This window comes from Ixodes scapularis, unplaced genomic scaffold, assembly GCF_016920785.2.
Source record: "Ixodes scapularis isolate PalLabHiFi unplaced genomic scaffold, ASM1692078v2 PGA_scaffold13__105_contigs__length_92229423, whole genome shotgun sequence".
Taxonomy (NCBI): domain Eukaryota; kingdom Metazoa; phylum Arthropoda; class Arachnida; order Ixodida; family Ixodidae; genus Ixodes; species Ixodes scapularis.
In genome coordinates, this window is record NW_024609839.1 from 77,420,117 (window position 1) to 77,446,236 (window position 26,120).

The 26,120-nt window shown below is 47.8% G+C and overlaps 2 protein-coding genes across 2 annotated transcripts in view; one reads left to right on the forward strand and one right to left on the reverse strand.

The window, feature by feature from the left end:
- LOC8053420 (myotubularin-related protein 6) overlaps nucleotides 1-2,965 on the forward strand; it is a 30,014-nt gene extending 27,049 nt beyond the window's left edge. Inside the window, exon 14 of the mRNA XM_029984335.3 lies at nucleotides 538-2,965. Within this exon, the coding sequence (XP_029840195.1) occupies nucleotides 538-684 (147 nt within the window). The 3' untranslated portion in view covers nucleotides 685-2,965. The remainder of the gene's footprint in view (nucleotides 1-537) is intronic.
- LOC8053418 (protein unc-45 homolog B) lies at nucleotides 2,953-25,824 on the reverse strand. The gene is made up of 21 exons (XM_029984334.4): nucleotides 25,699-25,824; nucleotides 25,129-25,376; nucleotides 23,728-23,903; nucleotides 23,020-23,109; nucleotides 22,567-22,737; nucleotides 22,191-22,359; nucleotides 21,878-22,036; nucleotides 15,188-15,365; nucleotides 14,010-14,079; nucleotides 13,851-13,943; nucleotides 12,714-12,848; nucleotides 12,555-12,649; nucleotides 11,330-11,471; nucleotides 10,571-10,711; nucleotides 8,860-8,975; nucleotides 7,520-7,586; nucleotides 7,079-7,192; nucleotides 6,477-6,592; nucleotides 5,690-5,807; nucleotides 4,979-5,125; nucleotides 2,953-4,223 (listed from the first exon to the last, which is right to left on the reverse strand). The coding sequence occupies exons 2-21, from the start codon at nucleotides 25,334-25,336 to the stop codon at nucleotides 3,924-3,926; spliced, it is 2,805 nt and encodes a 934-aa protein (XP_029840194.2). The 5' UTR covers nucleotides 25,337-25,376; nucleotides 25,699-25,824; the 3' UTR covers nucleotides 2,953-3,923.
- Between the last annotated feature and the right edge of the window lie 296 nt (nucleotides 25,825-26,120).

Genomic DNA, 26,120 nt, shown 5'->3' on the forward strand with positions numbered 1-26,120 from the left:
AATGGCAGTGTTGATTTTTAAAGGTTGCGAAGTGGAACGCTACGATTTCTATTTTAATGCACTCACTTGTTTCATTAACACCGCGTGATGCAGACGTGCCGACCAGAACCATGCGGTAACTGCAGCACCAAGGCCGATAGTCCGTGTCACCGTCTTCACCCGTTCCTCTGGTTCTTCGTCTTTCCCTGAGAAGGCGAGCGGCGGGATGGAGTTGCGAATATTTCATATGTTTCAAAAGTAGGTGGAGGGTACTTATTGGGACGTGGGCACATGCTCGGTATTTTACGATGGCAACTTTTTACAAATGTCCTCACGCACGCGGGATGCTTTACCGCAATGCACTTGTGTACGTAGGGGGAAGGACTCTCTCGGGGGTGGGGGAAGAAGCTCCGTGCGTTTGTAAACGCTTTCTCACGGCACATCGGTGCACCGTGGAGAAGCACGCTAGAGGAGTCGCAGGGGCATGCACGACACAAAAGTTGCACAATGTGTGGAGTGACGCGTGGCCCGTTCCTGATGAAGAGGTCCCTGTTTCAGTTTCACTGTTGGAGCTGCGGGGAGGTGTTCTGCATACGTTGCATAGACAAGAGGCTGTGTCTACCAGGCCACCTGACCAAGCGACCCGTCCCGGTCTGTCGGCACTGCTACAAGGAGCTCACCCACACCAATTCGATTGACTCTTAGGCGGCTCTCGTCACTGCTACTCTATTGCCGCCACCGCTACGATAACAATGCTATGAAAACGGCGCACGTCGCGAGGCTCGCGGAAAGGGAGGTTGAGCAGCGCCGTTTCGTTTGTGTATAGAGCGCACAGGGTTGTGATTGGGTTCGTTGGAACACTGGGGAAGGTTGCGGTAGGTGCTGCCACCTTTGGGCGTTTCTGCTGGTTCTAGGTGGCAGCTGGTGGGTGGGATTGGGGGGGTGCGGGGATTTGATAAGGGAGGTGGCCTTTCTGGGTCCCGGAAAAGCTGGTGCTCAAAAGGAAACTCCCGTTTTGAGCCTTCCCTTCACCCTCCCTCCTGTTTTGTTCGGAGGGAGTGGTCTCGGTGAAAAAGAGAGAATGTTGTTGAGAGCGTGCGTAAATGGAGAGGTGATGGTGATGCGTCCTGTGCTCTGGGCTGATGTGTTTATATTTGGCTTTGAAGAACAATGCTATGCAAAAGAAAAAAAAGGGATCCTTCTATATGAACCTGCTGCCGACACCGCAGGTATCACACTGACTACTTGTAGGGGTGGGAGAGGCAATTCGTTTTGCTTTAGCGTCGTGTTTTACTTTGTCGTACTCCCCGTTTTAGGATAGCTCGCGGCCCTGGTTTGCCTCGCCTTTTTTTGTTCCGGCGCCAGGCATGCAGCGCGCTTTTCTCCTTCGAGAGAGAATCGCCGGTCAACAAGAGAGGATCAAAGCCGTTTGATTTTATAAGATTATCTCGTGAAGTTTTCGATCATACCCGAGTTTAGGATTGTCCTATTTATGGCCCTTAAGAGGCTTTTTTTTGTGTAACTTGAAGCTTTCCATGTTTGAAGGCATGTCCCTTGCGGATTTCGGTTTCGCCGAGCCTAAGCGGGAGGCACGGTTTTTCTAGTCATGTGTCTCGGAAATTTTATTTTATTTTTTCTTCCGGTAGTAGAGCTAGATTATGTGTTGCTATTGTACAAGGATGTCTACCCTTCCTTTGCCTCAAAACCTTTGATCGCGGTGTTTTATTCGTTTTACGTTTTTAATTAACGCCTGTAACATAATGCTCCCCACGAGTCATGATTACAACACTTTTACTTGTTCGGGCATGCAAAGCCCCTCCGTCTAAACCGCCAACAACGGCCTATTCCAAGCGATCGTTTCCCCCCTTTTTTTTTGTTTTTTTAGTTACACATTCCAGCAATGCGTGTGCTACGAGATTGAGGTCCTCTTCCCGTGTACAGATTGTCTAAAAGTTTAAAACATCTAAGCTAGTCTCGTTTTTAAACAATGTACACCTTCCCGACCAACCTTGCGGAAGAGCCTCGTCGCCAAGGTTTTACCCCCCCCCCTGGCAAAGGCGCACTGGAATGGCGTTCGTGCGAGTCGCCAGTTGTGGAACGTGTTATTATTCGTGCCTGTTGCACCTATACAATCATAACACTACACACACACAACAGCTACTACCGTCTTGCGTGTCAACAGACCCTTTTTGAAAGAGACTTCCGTACCTCTTTCCCTGTGCCGGAGCGCGACCTTTGTCGAACCCGGCGCCTTGAGCAGCGACCATGTAAACCCCTCCGCAAAGTAAGCCGCAACAGTTGTGTGACTTCGTCTGTGACCTTGGGATCGGCTCAATTTCTCTACAGTTACTCTGGCCGTCAACCGCTTTGTACTTAATCCTGGAGACGATAATCGAGAGTGAAGCACTCGAACTTGCATTCGTGGAGAAAATAAGTTAGAGCGCACGACCACCCTTTGTACGGTGTGGCGCCGAGCAAAGGCCAAGTGGGGGTATGATGGCGAGAAGCAAAAGTTAATTGGAGTCTGATGGCACCGTGCGAAAGAAGAAACTCACTTGGCGCCACGGGCGAGGTCATATGCGTTTGTGCACTTGTTTCTCCTGTCCGCGACTGTACTGCCCGTACAGGCATCTTTTGCTGGGACGACGGTGTTTTTCTAAACATGCGTTTACGGAGAATTGCATTTGTAAGCACGGATGCAGGTAGGCTAAATGAGTCTTGTTTGTTTTCTTTTGCTGTTTTATATTTTTTGCGGCGGTATCGCGAGTTTCATTGATTATGGTGAAACGAGTGTCGAGTCTCGATCAGAAACTGCGACGAGAGATTTACATGCAGGATGGGAGAACTTTATTTACTTCGAATAATTTAACTAAGTTTCCGGTTTCTTTCGGTGATATTGTGGTCTTGTCACACCCCGAGTTTTTGCGACTGTTTTGTATGTACATAAAATGGAACGAAAATATACTCTTGCATAGCATTGAATGCACGTCGACGGCTTCTGTTTTATTTTTTTGGCGGTTCGAAGGAGACTCGGCAGAAATGCGTCGCCCTACGCTGGGGGTCTCACCTGCTCCAGAGTAGACGGGTTAGGTGTGTCAAATAAGCCCAGTGCATCTCGCACCATGTGGCAACTGTGCACAGACAAAAAAAAAAAAAAACTATGGGCCATGGCTTGCCGTTGCCTTGGAAGGGGTGTCCGCAACGGACACGCACGTGCGGCGGAACCCCATCGAAAGCAACGAGCCTGCACTGGCCACGGCCGCTGCCGAGTGAGCTCGCTCAGGGTGAAACTGGACGCAGACATGGTTATATTCTGTCACGTTCGATCGGACGGGTGCAAAGTTTGTGGCACATTTGAGGCTAATTGTGGCACTAACTCGAGAACAACTTTTCACTGGCAGCAAAACGGAAGGAGGCAGCTGGCATGCTTGTTCAATCATACATTTTCTGGTAGGCACAAACCTGGTTAAGAGTTGTTCTTTTTTAATATAAAATATACGGAGACTTTTTTGTAATTTTCACGGTTGCTAGAGTAGACTGTTTGAAAGGCACTGGAGCGCCGACTCAGCCTTTGTTCCGCTTTCAGTGAAGCATGTTCCGAGTGTAAATCGCTAATAGAAACGCGGCTTTGAGCCGTTTGTACGAAGGGGATAGAAAATTCATCTGGGAAAGGTGTGCCGTCTCAACTGGACAAAATCAAAACTAAATATTGTCTAAACACCCTCAATGCAACGCAATGCCTCCAAATCACGCCAGGCTTCGCGGCGTCAACGCAGAGTTTGTGCCTCGTGCAAGAACACGCGCTTCTCGTCTGCCAGTCTTTTCGTCTTGCCTCGTGGCACCAAAGCAGCAGTCGTCGCACGCGTGAAACATGCGTTGCACCCAAGAGACAGATTCACTTGTCTGCACAACAACACGGGGACACTTCTCGTTTTGCCGAGTCACTACTGGACGTCTGCCGGCTCTTCCTGAGGCTCGTCCTGTTCGGACGACTTCTGGATGAGCTTCCACTGTTCGGCCTTGCTGAGAGTCTCCTGCGCGAGCTTGCGAACCTTGTCACTTGCTGCCGCTCCTTCGACCTGGGTCACTGCCAGGAGGACTTCGAGCAGAGAGCTGCCGACGAGCCTCTCGGCGACGTCTCGCTTTGAGTGCACAAGGTTGTGGAGGATGCAGACGCCGCGGTGCTGGAGGGCTTCGTCCTTGTGGGCCGCCAGACCCCCGAAGATCTCGACCCAGTCCTTGACCTGTGCCATTCGTGTTTAACGCGAGGAGCGTTACGTTTTCTGTATTTTGGTGTCCAATTAATTATATTTCAACTCTACCACCTGGAAGCATCAACACTAATGCTATGAGGGACAGTTGCCCAAGTCTGACATTGCTGAAATGTTAAAACGTTTGCAGTTTACTGCAGCCCATAGCTAATATAAAAAGTCCTTGGTTTCTTTTTTTTGTTTTGAATTTGACAGGTTTTTATAAGCTCGCTTTGTGAAATTAACAGAATTGCAATTTCCTTTTTTGTATGTTTCACAGCTAATGACAGAGCTCCGTTCTCAATATGTATAGATAAATAAATCCAGCTCGTATTTTTTTTTTCCAAACATGATGCCAAAAAGCTTTAGAAGGGAGCACTCGAAGCTAGGTGAAGTCATACAAATTTAATCAAATTCAGTCGAAAACTCCACCGCCAAGAAATTTTTAAATGTAGGAGGCAGCATCATCTAAAGTAAGTGTGCATGAATTGGACCTGATCATTTGACCTGTCTACACTCCATTTCACTTTAAATGCAGGCATGTCAGAAGCTACTGGAGAAAGCTTAGAACTTTGAGCATCTCTGTTGAGCACACGTGCACATGCGGTGCAAGCACCATCTCGGGCAGCGTGCTCCTATTCCTGTGTTTTTAGCTTGCACATAAAGTGAAATAAACTATAGTTAAAAATTGGTGCACGGCATGCACTGGCCAGTTGGGGTAACCGCCCGAAAGAGTCTTGCCACAATACCTCAACGACTTTTTGGCACGCCACATCGCTGACGGATGTCAGCATGGCAAGAGCTCCAGCCGCCGCCTGGCTGGTGTCGTAGTCTTCGTCCTCGAGGCACAAGGTGAGGTACTTGACTCTGTCTCCCTTCTCGTAGATCCGTACAACCTGTGTGAACAGACGGCAATCGTGCCTATCCCCAAGAGCACTTCTGCTCTAGGTGCACGGTCTGCCGTATCGCTGCAGGCGACGGCAATCCGTTAAAAGCACCTGGTCGGCAGTATGGCAGCATAGAAGTCGAAACGACCGGGAAAAGGGAGTAAGCAGTTGTGAGATGCAACATCTGGTTGTATCTTAGTGTGGACGGGTTGCGACCGATGGCACTTCAATCGAATTTGAGCACGGCTAAATCGACACTCGGGCCAGAAGCTAAAGGGACGCCAATAACGTAGGGCCGAGGTATCTACTAGAACGCAATCTACGGGAGGCCAACTACCCCGAAAAATATTTTTTGGTTAAAATCAGTTTTCTTTCCTGGCTCTTGTTCTGCGTCAATGTCTGGGCCAGATGTGTAAAAGAGGCGAAAACGGGAAAATATCTCGATTGAGCGGAGAGACAGATCGGAATCTGGGGTTCCTAGTAACAAAGGAATTTCACAGAGTACCCTGAAGGGTTCCCCAAGCCTCCGAATTTACTCGGCCATTCCTGTGCCAACATCAAGTGTTCTTTTACCTCTTCGCTTTGTAGGAGATTGAGGATACACTGAACTCCAGCGCGCTTGAGCATCACGTGATCCTCGTAGCAGTAATTCTCCACCGTTGTGATTCCCCCGTCCTTGATGATGTGTGACCTGCAGGGAACAAGAGACCTGTAGGTTTAGCAAAAGGTGCCCACGAAATATATTCCATAATGCGTCGTGCGCAATGCTGTCAAAGCTATTTGTGCGAGCGTGTGGCTTGATCGAGCCTCTCGTTCGCACACACTCCTGTGAAAATGGGACGCTAGATTAAGCCCTGCCCCATGCCACTAGCTTTGGCAGTGCACTTGCCAAGTATAAAATTAAGTTTAGTGATCAGAATAAATGTCAGACTTTTGTTTTTTTATCCAGCTTGTGCATAAATGACTTCTAAGGGTTTGTATATTCATGTTCCTTTACATCAAGCTAAGAGTTCTGCCGTCCTTCTTGTGCATTTTCCATCTTCCAATCTCTGCTGAACTTTGACGTTTCCAGCAATGTTGACAGTGTGCCGTTGGGTACTCCTGAGAAATCTTCTCTTTAACTTCCCAGTTTGTCATTTTGTCTCTGCAGATCTGTGTATTTTACTTTCTCTTGCCACTTTATCATGTGTGCTGGTCTTCTCCGAGCGAATCGAAGAAGACTAACAAACTTGTTCTTGGGCACGGAAAAGGATAATGCTGTTTTCATCAGTTTCTAAAAAACGAAGCTGGTTAATCCTGCCCAAGCCCTTCAAAATTTCACGCTCGTTTCGAGGACGGGGCTTTCAGCGCAGTAGCTCACCGTACGCCCTCACTAATGGTGGCGAGGTTAGTGAGAGCCATGAGTGACTCAAAGTTCTGCAGGGCCGTGCACTCCGGGTGAAGCAGTGACATCAGGGGCCGAATCACTTCCACAGCCTGCAAACAATACAGGCAAACTCCGTTCAGTTCCGGAAAAAATAATTCAACGTAAGTAGCCCATTGAACTTCCGGTTTTAACTGATAAACATCCGTTTGTGCCAAAACTACAAAATCGGTTAGAAGTGAAAGGCTGATAAATGACAGTTGGCATAAAAAAACAAAATCTGTTAAAACCAAAAAACAGATTTCTGGAAACTTTTTGCTCCAGCTAGGACTGTTTCTGTGCGTCGAAATTCTCTCCTCTTAAAACTTGCACTCTCAGTTTTTCGTAATATTTTGCTCACTAATAATCGCCGTTTCCAGCGTCTGTTTGCAAGAGGTCACCAAAATGCGACGCTGCTTCAAAAATGAATAAACACCAAACACCTGTAAGTCTACAGCCTCAACATAAATGACGGGGGAGTCTACGAGAGTAGGGACGCAACCGTGACTGCAATGTGACGCCACCCACGAAAGAAGAAATTTGCACCTCTTTTCGCTTACCCTCTGACCCGGAAAGGCAACTTCGGGGTTGATGGTTATTCCAAGGCGTGCCAGCGCCTGTGCGGAGATGAACTTGCCATTCGGGGTGTTCTCGGCCGCCAGTTTGAGTAAGGCCTAGGCGGATGAGAAAGGAGCGGTCAAACAAAATAATAGCTCCGAGAGTGGGTACGTGCACTTGTTAAAAAGCCCGACACCTTCATTGCACATGCGTAGTCCTACTCCAATGTGCGCCAATATTTATAGCAGTCTCTTGCGCAAGCCTCCAATAGTTACAAGCACAGAGACATAATTTTAGCTTTCTTGAACAACCTAGTTTATGTTTACATTTTATGTAAAATTATGTCTTCCTGTGTAATACCAGAGAACCGTGCAATGCTGGTACAACAAACAGTGCCTGATAAACAATGTTCTCGGCAATTATTTTTTATGCTGGTACGTTACCTTGGCTCCTCCCTGTTGTACGACGTGTCCGCGAAGCTCCTGCTGTTCGCAGATGGCGTTGAAGACCCTGTATGCATACATGCAGGCCACATGTGAGCTCCAGTAGCCTTAACTCAAGCTTATGCATCCTCGGCAGAACGAAGGTTTGACTCTCACTGGACGTTGAGCATCAGAGAAACAAACTTTGTCGTATTAAGCTTATCAACTAGTGACAATAGCTATGTCACGGCAGCTTTATAACTATACCCGTTGTCACCTCAAGAACCAAAGTAAAAAAAGTCCGCTCCTCGCGGAGCATTATTACTTTCTCCCTTTATGCCGAGAAATAAGATACATGGAGGTGTATTTTAGATTGGATCAATGTTATCTTGTCAAGACATACAATTTCCAAATGCCAAAAGCATTGAGTCTTCCTTCGACACTCAAATCTTGTGAAAACTAATTCGCGCCGCGTAAGAACAATGTGCAAACCTTACTTCTTTCTCGAGGTGAAAACGGGTATGGTTACACAACAATTCTTAAAATGGATTAAGTAGGCGCAGAGGTACTTCAAAGCAATTCAAAAGTCATGTCTTTGGTCATAACTCCGCTTTTACAAAGGGACAGGCACAGATGCATACACAGCATTTTTTCGGCCAGAGTTTCAACTCGAAATACAGGGTATCCCAAGCGGACCTTCCGCAGTAAAGTGAGACGGAAAAATCGCCGTCTGCACATAGGAAGCTCAGCTCATAGGAAGTACAGCAGAAGGTCCTCTGGGGCCTTCTGTTGTACTCTATACTCGTATGAATCCGTCCCTAAATGCTTCCGTTCTAGTCTAGTTAGGTATAGTATGGTGGCCAACTTGTTCGTAACAAATAGTGTTTTCAAGTAATATATGCTGAAATAAATATTTACTATAGTCTGCTGCAAATTACAAAAAGCAGGACAAGCTCCTCCTACAAAGCTTTCTGCTCACTATGATTGGTTGTTTTCTCCTCTCACCTTCACTCTGCTGAAGTGGAAAGAGTGTGAAGGCTTTGTGAGAGGACCTCATCCTGCTATGTATTAACCTGCAACATACTATGAAATGTCTAGACAGACGCCTTGCGATGCAAAGCAAAAATGCATATTGATAGTTCACACACGAGTTTTAAAAAACATTAATCATTTGTTGTCTTCAAGGTCTAGACTACACTAGCAACTATGTGAGGATGTTCTAAGCAACATCTGCTAGCGTCGCTAGCAACGAAAATCGGTTGTAGCAGCACTTGACCGCAAGATTTTTGCCGGAAATTCTGGACAGTTATAGTACTAAGTCCCGCCTTCCACGAGGCTCTTGCGGACTCGCTAAATCTCACCTCGCGATCATTTCTCGGCTGTTTCTGCTCTCCGTCGTCGAGAGCGCCACCAAAGCTACCGTGACGCCGGACTCTGCCAGTAGTTTGATGCGTTTTTCCACGTGCTCTTTGGCATCCTGCAAGTGTGAGCAAGGCGCACAGTCAGTGAATGTGCATGACTGCAGGAGGCAAAGGCGGCAAGAAATTTGTCAAGACTTTTTTTATGGTGACGGCCGTCATTGGGGACGTTTCGCAGCCGATCTTGGAGCGTGGTTGTGTGCACTACTAGGTTGTGGCCCACTAAATTTAGCGGCGGATCACAGTGTCTCGTGATGTCACAATTGCCTCTATTTAGCGGAAAAAGCTTGGGTGTTGCATGACGTCGGTGTCATGCAGCCACATCATGACTTCACGGCGTCGTATAACATCACTATGTCAAGTGAGATCACAGCATCGTACGACATCATAGTAGGCTCGTTGGATTTACCTGCATCATTGCAGAAACATGTAGGGCAGTGTTTTCCGGCATGTGTATTGAGATACGATCAGAAGTACACTTTTCTGCACTGGTGCGGGAGGTGCGGGTAAATCGAAGGAGCCTAGCATCGCACGACGTCGCAGCGTCAAAGCAACACCGTCTGCTAAATTCAGTGGGACGTAGGTCCTCTGCATCTAAAGACGGCAAAGTAGCCGTATGCAAGAGCGCCTCAGCTGTCCCCCCTGTTCATTAACAGAACTCGGCGAGGAACCGGGAAATTTTTTTTTTTCCGCGAGTTGATATTAAGATATTTGCGACAAAGAGGCAGAAGATGTTGCCACTGAATGTCGGTGGGAATTCGGAAAGCCAACTGGGCCCGAAAATCGGTACGCGGCAATTCAAAATGCGATTTTTATTCCATGTTGTGGATGGCCTTAGGCTTTATGCACACTATACCTTGCTGCGAAAGTATCGTTGCCTCTTCCATTTCCGTGTTCGGCGTATAAAAATTAATGCCGCACAAGGAGTCCGGCTCAGACCGAATTACCTAGACTTGCTGAATAAGCTACGCTCGGGTGCCACCATCTTGGTGCTTCGCGCATGTTTCGGACGAAGCTTCGGACGGCCGGTAACAATGATTTTAAGCACCAAGATGGCCGAAGGGTCGCTACTCCGAGGCTTAGCCTGTCTAGTGGCTCTACAATTACCCGTATTACATTCGGTCCACAAAAGCAAAGTGACATGCAGTATCCGTAGCACTATCTCCCAAAACATTTGTCGCCTGCACCGCTCGGGACCACAAAGACAAGTAACGTCAACAGATATACGAGGTTGTGGCTGCCATTACCGCTAAATAATTAACCGGATTGGCGGTTGCCAAATCACACCGATAGTATGGCGCTTGGAGCGCGTCTCCGAACGGCGCGTTTACCGCGTCCAAAATGTGCTCCCTGGATTTCCGCTTGACGACGTCTTAGAGGTGTCGTGCTGTCGCCGGCCGTGACCCTGGCAGTGTCGCAGCGGTGCAGCTGGATGTGGCAGACACCGTCAAATCACTACGTTGCCAATTCGGGACCACATTCGATGCACGGGAGGAGGCGCGTTCCAGACACCGTAATGACGGCAAAGAGACTTGAAGAGGTGGCCGCCGCAACGAACGCAAGGAAGCCACGTTCCGTTGCGAGTACTTCAAGCGTATGTTGACCAGCTAAAACAGAGCAGAAGCCGAGAAAGGGAAAGAAGCGACTTTCTCACCAGCTCGTGTTCCTCGGGTACGTGCTGCTTGGCGAACTTGGCGAGTTCCTTCAGCTCCGGCAAGACCTCCTGTTTCTCGTAGCTGTTGGTCAGGTTGACCAGGGTGGTGACCACGCCATAGAGCACAGTCTTCTGTTCCACCTGCAGTGAGGCATGCAGTCTTACACAAAATATTACCTCATTAATGCCTACCTTGGCGAATTAGAGAAACTGCTTTGACTTACTCCCAAGTAGAGATGAAAATGCCTGAAATCAACCCCCAAAAAATTAAGGAAATAAATTCTTTTAATGTGTCTTTTTTAATCTTGTACAGTCACCACTTTTCATGCAGTTTGGGTTTTTCTCTTAAGAAGGCAATAATGCAACTAAAAATACTAGCCAACAATTGCCATCGTCGTCTAAAAAATAGCAACTTCCACAGACCTCTGCAAAACGGTTCGATGCGCATATTGGGCAAATCAACAACCGCAGGCTAAAAGCAAGCGATTATACCACAAGCTTTTTGTACTGTAAAGTATAGCATGGCTTGTGGACTGAAACACACCTTATGAAGGCATCTGCCGGCCCGTAAAAACCACCTGCAACACATTGAGGAGGTGCGTGCTAAGAAACGCACACCTACTCTATTAGATATTGTATACAGTTATTCTGTTTGGCCTTCTTACCAACTGCAGCCAGTGACGCAAGCACGAGGAAGAGCATTTTGGGAACCCCTGCGCTGCATAGGTACACTCGTACAGGTAAGCAGGTATGACTCACCTTTGCCAAGTCGATCAGGGCGTGGATGGCATTTTTGTCGGCGATGAGGTCCTCCTTGACCTCGGCGTCTAGCGTGAGGAACGCCAGCCCCTCCGCGGCCCACTTCCTCAAGTCCTTGTCGTTCTTGGAATTCACAAGAAAACTTGAAGAAAAAAAAGCAAGAATCTATGACAGTTCAGAAAATCTCTAATGCTGTGTGTGGTTGAGGTGCAAGGTATGTTCGCAAATCACTTGCAACATTTGAATTGCGAAGAAATTGCCTCGTTTAGACATTGCAACAAAGGTGTGACAACACTCAATCTTTCTTTAAGTCTTTCTCGTCTTTAACGAGCGGCACTTTCTATCGGAATTTAGCGAAAACACTTCCCCACTAAATTTGGCGGCGAACTCCCAACATCACATAACACTGTGAGGTCGATCATTACGTCGCACGACACTTTGCTTTTCATGACAGGGGACGCGACGTCGAACCAACAGCCGCACTCCATTGCCGAGACACTCTCCATGGCCCCACTATGTCGTGACCAACACAAGCAGTCGAGGTCCTCGGTTCGCTCATTCTTACTTGAATAAAACAGAATCCGAAGGATTTAGTTGGCTTTTCCCCAGAGGCTGCGTGACTTTGAAATTAGAACAAAGTCTCTCAGCTGGTTTAACCTAAGAGGAGCTTAATCGTAGCATCCTTGACTAGTGACGGTACAAACCCTACTGTTGATCTTGTACAAAAGCTTTCAACCCAGCACCATTTTGGCATTTACGGGCCGGCTTGCACATCTGCATTGGAGTATGATAGACTGCGTCACAACCGCTCATCAATTACGACGAGAGAACGCGTGGCGCCGTCTTTTGATCTGCGTGTAACTAGACCGAAGCATTCTAGGGATAACCGACAGATGGTGCTGGCGTGTCCTCTCATCAGTCGCACAAGTGGTTGCAACAGTCGATCACACTCGAGCACAAACTTGCGAACCCGCCTTACCACCTCTCTCGAATCTTCCCTCTCTCTCGCCTTTGGACCCGAGGTCGAAAATAGACATACGAACAAACGGAAGGACGAGTTATCGAAGGGAGAGGGGCAGGCATCTCTTTCGGACACCCAGCTTCTAGAATGTGCCTGTTGCCTTCCACCGCGCTTTGCGTGTGAAACGGGACAACTGAAACTTTTCTCTGCCGCCCTCATCCTCTCGGTGACCATATGTATACGAATGGACAGAATCGGACGTACTTCCTGCAGGTTGCCGCCAGTTTCAGCGTCGTGCCGTCCGAGAACGGTCGCATGCTAGAGTCCGTGCCTCCGAAGGACCCCAGCTTGCACAACCCCTACGGACGGAGACGAGGTGTGAGGTAGTGCCCGACACTCCGCAGGGACCGAGAGGTCACTTACAACGAGCGCCCGGACCCTGATGTTGTCGTTGTGCGACTGATACAGCTTCTTGAGGATTCCCATCCCCATGGAGATGATGCTGGTACACTTGTCCTTCTTGGAAGCGGCGGCGATGATGGCTTCGGCTGCCACACGCTGCAACGGGGGGGGGGTAAAGCGCGAGTCATGCTACCCCATGCACTACTCCGACCAATACGGGTGAAAACACAACGGGCAACGTGCACAAAACTTTTCGACATGTTCGAGTTTGTCTTGCAAGTAGTGTCAAATATGCCAACGCAAGGGACCCATGCCTCATGCAGCCCTTGGAAGCAAAATGGCTGCGTAGGACTGAAATGAATGGCCCTCGGCATGTGTCTCCTGCCTCTGCACGACGATGGTTGTCGGTACTTGTAAGAAATGCAAAGCGTGAATTTTATTAAGGAGCTTTAGATGTGCAGCAATGTACCGGGTGATTCAAGAAGACGGCAGGCTCTTTAAATCGACCGCAAAATTCGGTTTCTTAACCTATCGCGCTACGGCTACGAGCGTGGCCCACAGATGGTGCGAAATGCACCATCTGTGGGCCACGCTGCACAAAGTTGTAGCGCGATAGGTTAAGAAACCGAATTTTGCAGTCGATTTAAAGAGCCTGCCGTCTCCTTAAATCACCCGGTAGATACCATCTGGCGAAAGTGACGGAAAGCTTGAAATGAGTGTCGTCTGCTAGCGGGACGTTGAGTGCACCAGCTAACGTTTACTTGCCGATGGTGTTTGATAGCAGATGATGCGGATGTGAATATTTCATCCTCGGCACACCGAGCGCTGTGGAGCACTCGGGACATGGCATGTTTGTTGCTTGTATTTGCAGGTATAATGCATACATGGACAATGATAGTTTGAGTGACATTGTCAATTACAAATTCGTCCTTGAAACATCCATATGAGCTAGGATGATTACTGACTTATCATGCTAACACACCAAACAGTTATGTTTAGGCCCTCTGAACACGCAAATCAACTCAAATAACTAGAACAGTGTTCTGCACAGGCTCCCTCTAGGTCTTTCCTGTCGACAAACAAACCAGATTTAGCTTGCAACAATTTAGTCGGCTATACAGCCACCAAGTCGTGGCTTTGAGGTTCAGTCCGAGTTACCTGTTGTACTTCGTCTTCGGAGCCGGCCATGGCGAGCATCATTTCAACGACACCTGGTGTAGCCAAGCATTGGTTTCCGACGTCGAGAGGACCCTGGGTGATAAAGGAACAACTTAATTTGAGTGTCCTTCTTGGAAAAGACAAAAAAGCGAAACTCACCAGAAGGAGAGCCGTAATCGCAGACGTCACTCGAACCTTGCTCTCAATCTCAAGGTCCCTGAGCTTGCCGCTGCAGAAAGATAAATCAATCTTAATTTGGAGCACCGGTTCATCGAGCACCACTACACACGACATAAGCCAGAGTTCAGGAAATCGACCTTATGCTTCCGTTTGACCTTACGCATCCATTCTACGCACTAGCAGATGGCCTTATGTCTGCTCGTTCAACGCAAGTTTTACCGTGTAGTTCCAATCACACGGAAACCTCCGAGACTTCAGCTTAGCCACAAGAGTTAGGCAGGACAAGACTGCCCTTTATCCTGTTCACTGTTGACAGGGCAGTGGAGGCCACATGCTTGTTGGACCAGTCAACAGTTGGTCTTGCACTACATGATCAACATTACCAGCGCATACTAGCATGCAGAAAGTGCGGTCTGGCGAAAAACGCTTTCACTGCCCTGTCAGCTTAGCAGTGATCGCAGTATAGTCGGGTATTAACATTTTTCATCAAGGTATCCTAGGCTCAGAAAAAACAAAGTTGGCAAATCTGAAAATAACTACAGTCAACACCTTTGAACAAGGATGAGTAGATAGCGACGTTGTGGTGAACACATGATGAAATGAACTGGCACTGACATAATCACTACTAGTACTGGTGTACTATTTTATTCATAGTTAGCGGGAACGGTGGAACATGTGGCATCGGATACTACCGAAGCACTTCTAAAGACTGGACGCGCAACTGCAGCACATCCGCATCGCTGCAATTGCGGTTTGTGCGTCGAGCCATTAGAATGCTCCGACTGTACCCAACTGCCATACACTCCAGTGTTCCCGCTAACTGCAATTAAGATAGTACATTAGTGTAATCGCTTTAGGGGCATCAGGACAGCAGTCTTGGGTCGCAAACCAAATTACCCCTGCATACATCTTTCCAGTGCTTATCGTCCAGGCAAAAAACGCAGAGCCACTGAGCTGTGGAGGCACGTGCCGAGTGATATTTCCTAAAAGAGGGTCGCTCCACATGCTCAGAGAATGCATTCCACAGCTCGCTAGACAGAGATGGCAACACGCAGAAGGTTGTTACTGGAATGGTCTACAGCAAAAACACGAGGCAGACTACCTTGCTGTTGTCTGAACATCCATGCAACCAATTCTTTGTTTCTGCTTGGACGTACTTGACATAGTCTGTGACCTTTTCCCTGTACTTCTCCTTGGCCCTGTCGTAGTCCATGCAGAAGTAGATCCTCTCGAGCAAGACCGAGCAGTTGGGCCTCGTGTTGGAAGTGATGTCCATGCTGCTCTCATATCGGATCTCTTCAAGCTCACTGGCAACCTCCAGCAGTTCCACAAGCCCTGAATGGGAACAATGCGAGGTTGTACTAGAACGAAAGGTGGTGCCAAGAAAGCTCACTAGCTTTAGCAGAGAGACCAGGCAAGCAAGATTCCTCAATTTGTAGGGCACGACGCTTGTGAATGTCACAAAGTTAAGTCTCAAAAGAAAGCTTGTGACGGAAAACGGACAACTAGAATCGGCAACTGGATGTGGCAAGCTGGAATTTTTAGTGAATGCTCATCCTGAAAGTCCAACCATCGCACACCAAAATTCCAGGTTCATTGTTAAATAAAAAATACTGCCCGGCTGAGATGTTCTGTCAAATGCGGCAAAACTGTGACGGCACTTGACGATGATTTCAACGAGCAGCACCGTCTATCAAAATGATATGCAATGTAACATGTGGCGAATTGTGAATGTATTAGTGGTGAGCGAATATTTGAATAATACGCTGTTCGATATTAGCTTTGAGATGAACTGGAATATTCTTGTCTTTAGCACCGGTGCACTGCGGAGAAGCAGCACCCCACAGAGCTCGCTGCCGCGGGTGTTGCTTCTCCCCAGTGTAGCGGTGTTCAGTAAGAAAGCGCACTCAACGGGGCTAGAATGCCATGATCGACGCTTTGAAAATTACAAATTTTGCAGCCGCGTGCTTAGCAGGAAAGTTCACTTTCAAAGCGGTATGGTTGCACGCGTATGTTTGGTGTATTTAAAAAGAAATGGGAACATTGTGAATGTTGATATCTACATTGCAGTAAAGCTTTCAATATTAAACTGGCATGCATGAGCACAGGCCAATGCGCTATTTACAAACAAGCCCCCCCGAGGTGTGGGAAAACGTGGCCCAGAGCCCACACAAGGTGTGGGCACTGCGCATGCGCAAGAACCAGATTCGCAAGAAGTGGAGCGTCTGCACATGTGCCCTGCCAATAGCAGCGCCACCACAGAGGCGTGACGTCAGGGCCGCCTGTTGGTGCATATGTAGAGACGCCATGACAACCTGCATTAATCACATGATTGAAGAAAGGATACATATTTATAAAGTCCCTCGATTAGGTATACAGTGGAGTCATGATAATTCAAACTGATATTTCGTACTTCCGATTAATTCAAACAAATTAAAAAAAATTTTGGTGGTCCCGCTGTCTTTTCAATGCATTTAAAAGCTGCTTAATTTAAACAGCGTTTTCGCTTAAATCATACTGTTTGTTCGTTGCGGCGGGTTAGCCTCGTTGAGTGCGTCTCTTCCCGAGCACCTGGGTACTGCAGGAAAGCAATAGCCGCGAAACTTGCAGTCAATGCTTTTTTGCAGTACACGGGTGCTTGGTGAGAAGCACACTCGATGGGACTAACCCGTTGCATTCATGCAAGCAGAACTAACCTGGAGATTAAAAAAAGTGAAAGCCGTTTACAACTCCCTGTAACACCGAATTAGAGTGCAGCTCTTAAAGGGATTGTCCGGTCAAATTTTGTATTTGAGAAAACAATTGAATATCATTGTTATTGCCTCGAGACGTATCGTACGTGCAATATCTGAATTTTATATGCCCCTCCGCATGAGTAATTGTATTTATACTGCTCCAATCGCATTCTAGCGTAAACGCTGCTTTCGTTGACAACATTGAAGCTCTGACGTCACAAAACACAAAGCGAGCGTTTTTGTCTCGTCGTTTGCCTGCGAGTGAACGCCTCAGCGTGCTTCGTTTTTATTGTTGTGCTCGACTTGTTTCGTGGTTGGGTGAGATTTTTGTTACGCGGTTGGGTGCCACAACCCCCGGGCAGCACATGCGAGCCCCCCGAGACATGACGTTCCACACTTTTCCGCGAGACGTGCAGTGACGAGCAAAGTGGATCGTCGTCGTGCGTAGGGACTGGGTTCCCGTCAAGATCGAGATCCCGCTTATGCAGCAGTCATCTCACAAAAAAGAGCTACGAGCTGACCTCTAAGCGGACAGAAGGCTTGTAAGCTGAGGTGTGATGCTGTGCCAACGATATTAAAATACGTCCACCCACTCCTCCCCCAAATCGGATCAGTCAATTTAGGTCTGTTCGATTCGCCTGAATTGGCTGAACTAGTTCGGCAGTGCAGGAACTGGTGCATTGGATTCAACCGGAAGTTGCACGACCGCTGCACTGGCGCGTTCGATTCCTCCCAGTTCTGAACGAGTTCAGACCCAGTTCCTCAAAATCTTGCACCGGCTCCGGACTCGGTTCAGCGTCCGTGCAGAAGCAGACGACAAGAGCAGACGTCGATAGCAGACGACACTCCTCGTCCGTCTCTGCTCGCGGTGCCATTTTTCGCAGCGGTTGCTCAAATGTCTGCGATGATTAACAATCACGCCGATATGGAGGTTGCATTTCCTCTCATTTATGATAATAACGTACCCGCGGTGGACGCGAAATTGAGATCATAACCGAGGGTAGGAATTTGCTCGATTATGATATTCTAAAAGCGTTTTAGGCACCTGCTCGCGTAGTTTTGGCTCCCTGTGGTGATCGTTGAAATATTGGCTCACGTAAATGGTTTCTTTTTGATGCTATGTGGGGATCCACAGTGTTGATATTCTTACTTACAGACACGGGAAACGTATTGCCCTCTTGATAGTCCCCGCCTTCAGTTGCTCTTGGGTGCATATTGACGACTCCGATACATTGCAGAGGTCTGGGATTTAGTGCGTTGGCACTCGCATGTCCCCGCAGCTGAGCATAATAATGCATGCTTTGTCCGCTGGTATCTGTGGACGCCCACTAATGGGCCTGGGAAAAACGCCGAGAATCGGCATTTTTTGCCGATTCTCGCTTCAACTTGACGCCAAAGTTACGGTCGATAACTGTCTTGGCCAAGACGCTATCGTCAGGCCTTTGTCTTCGAGGTGACCGGTATACCGACCGCGCGCTACCGCCAGTGACCCCCGACGCAAAATCATCCTGATGCCGCGAATCTATCGTCGAAATGCAAAGATTCCCTTTGAGGGGCATTTGCCGCTACCTTCTAGGCTTGTAACCGACTATAGTTCAGAACTTCCTGGCCGAATCGAACAGACCTTGATTATGCAGCGAAACCGAAACCAACAGCTTGGCCATCTCGAAATGATACCAGAAGTTGTATTTAGCACGCGTGCAGCCCGATATCTGTTTGACCCGCGTGTGAAAATGGAGCGTAGCTACGATTCACCAAGCTCGTCCAAGTCAAGTGACGACATGCATTTGAACGGTTCGCCGTTTGCCTTCGACACGCGGACGTCGCCTCTGAGGGAATGACCCGCAGCTTCATCACCGATCCAGTGGATCCGCCGAAATGTGTACCCAGATGCCGCTTCGTGTACCTAAGTGCCGCTTCAGAGCCGAAATTTGATTCCTATAGCTTTGCAAGCGCCCCTATAGTTCGATCGGCGTCCGTCGCAGTTGTGTTTGTGCGAAACGGCATACGTTTGCTCGAAGCTTATGGCTGTCTGCGAGTAATATCCTGCTAAAAGGCGTGATTTTTTTTGCACGTGCTTGGGAACTGCATTAAAAGAACCGTATTTCAGTAGGGTACTGCCTAGGAGACTATATAATTCGAAACAAAATGCATGACATGCATCGACCAACGCTTGTTACCCCGACCATCCGACAAACCTTTGCGTTTTGTGACGTCACGCAGCACCTACGGGTGTCAGCCATTGACACTGGCGAAATTCGGGGTGCAGTTTCGTACATAGGCTCATGAAAGTTTTAATTAATAACGGGAGATCATATATCAAAATAAAAATGACGTTTGTCTATATGAAGGCTCCCTCGACGTAATGAGCGCAAGAACTTAAGTACTTCCGGTTTCGACCAAACAATCCCTTTGCTCTTAAGGAGGAGGAGGGAAGGGTACTGAAGGGGGCGAAGTGACCTGGGGGGGGGGGGGTAACGTGACGATGCCGATAATGTCATCAGTGACGATGACGATGCGGACTCCGATGACATAATCAGCGATGATGACGATGCGGATGTCGGTGAGGTCATCAGTGATGATGATGATGACGATGCGGATGCCGGTGACGTCATCAGTGACGATGCCGTCATCGGGGAGGTCACGTGACCTCGGCGGGGGAGTCAAGTGACCCTGGCGGGTGGTCACGTGACCTCGGGGGGGTCACGTGACTTTGGGTGTCACGTGACCTTGGGATGACCTTGGTGGGTCGCATGACTTTGGGGTGACCTTGGTGACGTCGCTCAAGCCGGGAGCGGCTCCTAAGAGCTGCGCTCTAATAAAAGATATTTGCATATAGCAATAAGGTTTATCAATTGCTTCAATCAGGATAACTGGGTGTCTCTTTAGGTCTAAATTTATGTCAAATCTGTCATTTACATGCCATCCCAATGTAGGCATTGGACTTTCTGAGGCCACAGTTCATTGATAAAGTTGTATTAAAACTAACTGAGCTTAGAAGTGGACAAGTGTAGGGTTGGTAACAAGCTTCGCAAGTTCAGCTGAATTTTTGTTCAGAGTAAAAGGCTTGGAGAAGCTATTCGATTCGAAAATATTCGGCCAAAACCATTATTCGCTTCGAACTTCACCAATGTTTTATGTGTTCGCCTGCTTATAAATAAGCCCGTGTAGAGGAAAGTAAAAAATTTGCTTGGTATGTGTAGCTATTGCTATAGAAAATCGCTACTCTGCTTCACATCATATTACAGCAAAACTGTTTATGGCTAAGGTTCCATGGACTTTTCATGTGCGTCAACAAAAACTTTATGCTTGCACGGCCGCACGCCTTCCCTGTATAAAAGATTAGAAGTAAATAACAAAAACAAAGCGTTCACGAACGCACGTGCAAGATGCCATTTGTTTTAGGCTTTTGCTTTAGAACAGTCACTGCTGAACGCACGTGCGAAATGCCATTTGTTTTAGGGTTTTGCTTTAGAGCAGTTACTGCTGCAAACGCCGGCACATGCAGCATGTGGAACACCATTCCCTGCATTCTCCTTGATGCTTGGGTAATTTCGCAATAGTTCTATTCAGTAGATTAGTTATCAATGGGCACCAATTTCGAGATCAGTAGACTCTCAGGTAGATAATAAAGGTTTCTCGAAATTTGCCGCTGTGCGACCCACGTCGGCCATGTATACGCTCGCACCGCCCTCTCTTTGTCGTCGTTCCAAGCGCTTGCGTGCCTACTTTCCTTTCCTTCCGCTCTCCCGGGGTGGCGGTCCCGTCTCGTGTGTCTACTTTCCGCCGGGTGGTGGTCCAGCTGCACGTGTCTAGTTTCCTCCCGCTCCTTCGGAGCGGCGATAGTCGTCCAGCGAAATAATAACCGCTGATCAAGACTACAATAAATGTGTGCGCATACCTTTCGTCATAATGACCACCGATCAAGACAATAAATTAATTTGTACCTCTGTTCAAAATTCTGTGTCACGTCTGTGTCGTGTGCTAAACAGCTTCGCTGGTCATCCACTTCACTTTCACAGAATGGAATGGTTCACGATTTTTTTTTGTTGAATTCGTGATAATTCAAACTAATGATATTTTAAACTAAAGTCTGTGGCTTCCTGGAGTTGGAATTAGAATCGACTGTAGCTGGGTATCTCTATAATTTTATGTCAAATGCGTCATTTACTTGCCAACCCAATGTAGACAATGAACTTTCCGAGGCCACACTCGATAAATATAGCTGGATTAAAATTAATTTGGCTTAGAAATGGACAAGTGAAATCTTGGGAACAACCTTCACAAGTTCAGTTGGGTTTTCATTTCAGCATGGTGCAGCAGTGAAAGGCTCAGAGAAACTATTCGACATCCAATTCTAAAATATTCGGCCAAAACCACTATTCCCTTCGAACTCAAAGTTCACTATTTACACATGCTTAGATTGCATAAAGGACTTCTCTTCATCCATGCACCTCTCCTTTGGGGGCATTGCATCATTTGCTCAGAAATGCCACCGTGCTTACAATCTGACCGCCAAATGCCTCCGCGCCTACTATACTCGGCGACAACTTTTCTTGGCATTGCAGTGGAAGGTACGTCCCGCGTCCCCTCTCCCCTTTTGAGTGTACGCAGGCTCTCCTCGTCCCCCATTTCCGGGGAGAGGAGGAGAGCCCGCGCACACTCAAAATGGGAGAGGGGACGCGGGACGTACCTTCCACTGCATTGCCAAGAAAAGTTGTCACAGAGTATAGATTATCCTACTAATACGCAGTTCCTACCCTATACGTAGCGGAACGGGGAAGTGTTAATGTACCACTACCTCGCCCCTCTCCTCTCACTCTAGATGGTGTTACGCCATTGGTCGAACGCTACGACGTCTAACCAACAGCTGCGCCCTGTTGCCGTCTCCCCCTCTCCTATGGCCTTGCTACGATGTGGCCAACACCAACACAAGCAAGCAATGTCCACGCAGGTTCCAATATAAAGCTATCGCTTCATAACAATCGGTGGTATCGGATGCAACATACGCAATGGTTTAAACAGAATCTGTGGTAGCTGAGGGCATTCGTGAGACCCCAGTAGGCCTGAAAGATGTTGTCATAGGCTGGTGCAAGCGGGGAGTTGCCGTACCGTCTGAGTCAACCAGCTTCATTCCCCAGTTGAGACGTTCATAGTCTACATTTTTGGTGAGCAGCTCAAGGATGGCATCACGTCCCAGCGCCGTCATGACGCGACTCGAGACACTCTTGACGAGCAGCAGCATTATGGAGTCGATTTCTTGCTCGTGTTCTGCGAGGAAGACGAAAGAAGAATTGACAATGATTTTGATACGGTTCTCTCTAAAAATTTTTAATGGAAACAAAACTGGGTAATGAATGACCCGCATTATCATTCCCGCTTGTCAAGGGCAACTCGTTAACCTTTGAGCTTAAGTTGCACCCACTTTTCATCAGTTCTTTGTCCGGTTTCTTGGAATCTTTGGAGTCCATGCCGCTGAAGACGTTAATCATGGTCTGGAAGAGGTACTGGACAGCAGTCACTTGCTGGTTGTCTTTGCTGACAAACTGGTTGACCATCATCGGGAGGCCAAATTCCTTCAGCACCAGTGACGCCTGCAGGAATCGATTCACTGCTGTGTTTACTGGAGCATGTACTACATAGTAATCACATAATATGTAGGCTTTTGCTACAATTGTAATGTGATTATCAGCAAGAGTTTCATTTTCCAACCACTCATTCGACCACTCTTGCTTATTCAAATGGAAAACTTGGCGACTTATACCAACAATGTACATTAACGTAATGAATGTCTGCCATACCCATTCGGTACTTTTCTTGCAGAGTTCAGCAAAGATCCTGATGCAAGCAAGCGAGAACTCTGGGCTCTTGAGGCTTCTCATGGCAGCTAGGCACTTGGCAAGTCCGTCCGACTTCACAATCGCCTCGGCGCCGGCTTTCTCCCGAGCAATCACCACGAGGTTGTTTCCTGCCTGAAATGCAGATCGGAAACAGTGTAAAGACGGAATTTCGGGATGGAATGTTCAAGGTGCAAGAGACTCGAGGGTTTTGTTTGAGTGGCTGATGCTAAGAGCTTCTTCCGGTAGATGCCGTCAAGCATGTGCCGATAAGTAAGAATGTGCAAGACACACTGCATTCAGCATGGTAGCCAGATGTCATCAGCATATGACAGATTCTGTGAGCAACTAAGTCTATGAAGTGAGGCAACAACTTAAAAGTGTTTCATGCAGTGAAGCGTTGGAGGTGTCGCATACCTGGACCTTGAGTTCGAGGTTCAATGTAGGGTCACCGACGACTCCCAACATCTGACCGACCTTGTTGCTCGTGCTTGCGTTCTCCTTGGCCTGTGAAACATGACAGACGAAACGAGCATTAGGTTTTCCGGTCACCCTGGGCTATGTTTAATGGTAGTCATGGTGTAACTGCTTACGACAAGGGAAGACAGTGGCACAATCTACCAATCAGTGCTGGAACAATTCTCTGTCTACAGTGGCGCCATCTATTGGGTAACATTGGAACACTTTTGATTTGCACTTATTTTAGGCATCATCCTTTCACTGGGCGCTTTGAATAATTCTGACAATGTTATGGGTGAGCGTTTCTCACAGATGGTCTATATATTTCATCTCGCAAATACTGCAAAACCTTCAGGTTATGCGCGGATCGGGAGTGCTCTGGGGTTACTGGATAGAGGGTGCAGTTTAGAGTTAGCAGTTTAGAGGCGCTTGCAATGCAACAGATTATAGTCAAATGGAATTTGTGAACAAGCCTTAACAGATCGACAGCAAATACTGTCAAAATACTGAGATATCTGCACAGTAGCAACAAAGGCTATATAGTAAGCCCAGCTAACATGAAACAGCCAAGCTTCCACGTCTACCAGAAATTGTTTTTTATTTTCTTCCTTAGAAACGATTAACGTTCAACCTGCTACATACCCTTCCTGGTATGTAGAAACTTACAATTTCCTGAATGGCTTGGCTGAGTCGCCGTAGGCTCGGCTGAACAGCAGTGTTCTTGGGATCCAGGTGAAGCACCTTGCGGGCGTCCCTGAACGCTTCCTCTACCTTTCCGAGCGCCTCGTACGCCTGGCTTCGACGGTAGAGGGCCTTCACGTCCGAAGGCGTCATCTCCAAAACTGCAATATGCCGTTTTGCTCACTTACGAAACGCGTCATTCGCGACTGGGTGGATTTACTGTTTTAAAACTTACAGAGAAAACTTCCAGCCTTTCCACTCTGGTGAAGGAAGACCAGCAAAGCTGTACTATGGTGGGAATGAAGTAATGGCCGGCCACGAGTCGGCAAGGTAGAGTGAAAAAGCCGGAAAGTTTGCTGCCATCTATGAGCGACGGCAACCAGACAACCGGCAACTGGTCGTCTGGTTGCCGCCGTCGCTCATAAATGGCAGTAGCTGCCCAGAGTTCTGTGTCATCATTTGTTTGCTGACGGACGCGATCCTGGGGAAACTGCCCTTAACAGCTCCACAGTAATAGTCCTTTTTTTGCATGGAGATGGGATCCAGTAGTAAATGCATAAAACTCCTTTGGAGGCTATACAAAGATTCTCATTTTAGTAGGGTGACCAGACGTCCCGTTTTGGCCGGGACAGTCCCGTTTTTGAGGTCCGTTTCGGCCGTCCCGTCTTTTTGTCCCAATAAGGAATCATGTCCCGTTTTCGCAGAAGTGCATAATTTCGAAATTACCACAAAGCGAGTTGAAGGAAGCGGAAACTATGCAACTATACCAATTTGTTACAAATATATTTTACAAAAGAAAAAAAAAAAAAAAAAAACGTAGGTACTTTAAAATATCTACCCAGTAAAATTGAGAGAACTGTTCTTGCCTACAAACACGTTTTTTTTGTCGAGACTCGTGAATAGAAATATTTTTTTTTTTAGTTACCGAATACAGCACGCATGTAGTACGTTAATACTTTCAAATAGCAGTTCTTGCATTAAATGTTTTCTCCCAATCTCAATCTTTAGGATGCCCCCCCCCCCCCCCCTTCCCGTCTCTCTCTCTCTCTCTCTCCTCCTCCTCCTCCTCCTCCTCCTCCTCCTCCTCCTCCTCCTCCTCCTCCTCCTCCTCCTCCTCCCCCCTTCCCCTTCCCCCCCCCCCCCCCCCCCCCCCCCCTTCCCCCGGGCTGGGATGTCCCGTTTTCAACCTTGAGGAAAATGGTCACCCTACATTTTAGGCTACCCTAAAACGGAACAGGATTATTTGGATCGACCTGTTATGGCCTTGAAAGGGTAGAGGATCTCTACACGTCCTGAACAGTGGTGAACTGTACTAACACATACGCTCGTGAGTGTGTACATAAAAAGATTGTACATCATACCAGAGCGCAAGGTGACGAACCTCACCTTCGGTTGCATCCTTCACGGCGTCCTCGTATCTGCGGAGCTTGATGTTGGCGGCAGCTCGGTTGTTCAGAAGCACAGCCTTGTGGTTCTCCTCGTCGGTCAGCTTCAAGGCGCTGTTGTATTTTTCCAGCGCCCCGACATAGTCGCCGGCTTTGAACAAATCGTTGCCTTCCGCTTTGATGCTCTGGGCTTCGTCGGACGTCCCCATGCCGTTGATTTTATTCCCTTTTCTTTCCTTGAGGAGAAACCTTAAGGATGGGAAAGGTAAGTTAGGTAACTCCCGCAGCGTGTCTCTTAGCTGTCAAGCGCTCGTGGATGGTTCGCAGGCATTTGATCTAGAAGGTTCTTCTGGTCTAAAAATAAACACAGACCGAGATGTATCCTCCTCCTAGCTTTCCAAACAGGTAGGTTTTGGGATTGCCAATAAATTATAAAGCGGAGACCATACATTAGAGCCGTCTTCAACAGAGCAGGTTGGAACGCCATAGAATGTGACCATATATGGATTTTGTAATTCAAATCGATCGTACACTGCGTGTTGTGTTTATGAGAGTGAACACTGTGGCATACCTGAGACTCGGAAGAGAATCGGATGACAGAAAAATTGCTGTCTCACTCACGTCAACAAAACCCACGCCGGTTCGGAACTTGGATCAATGGATTTGCGCGTGTAAAACCGGTTCCAGTTTTCGCGATCTGTGCGACACCTGCGGAAAAACGCGAAAAACTCGACTGGATGCGCTCGGCTCTGAGGAATCTACGAAAGAACTCGTCAATCCGAGTAACTCTGAGTGGTTCAAATTAAAGTGAGGGACGTAAATAAGTTTTGATGACGTCAAGGATTTTACAGTTTACGACGCGGAAGTTACGAAAGTCGTGTGACGGAACGCGCGCTCTGCTGGCTCGTCGTTTCTGGGTCGCTGCTCGCGGTCTTGGATCCCGTGTTTGCGCGTGAGGTAAAAATAACATTTTCTTTCACTGTCCCACGGAGC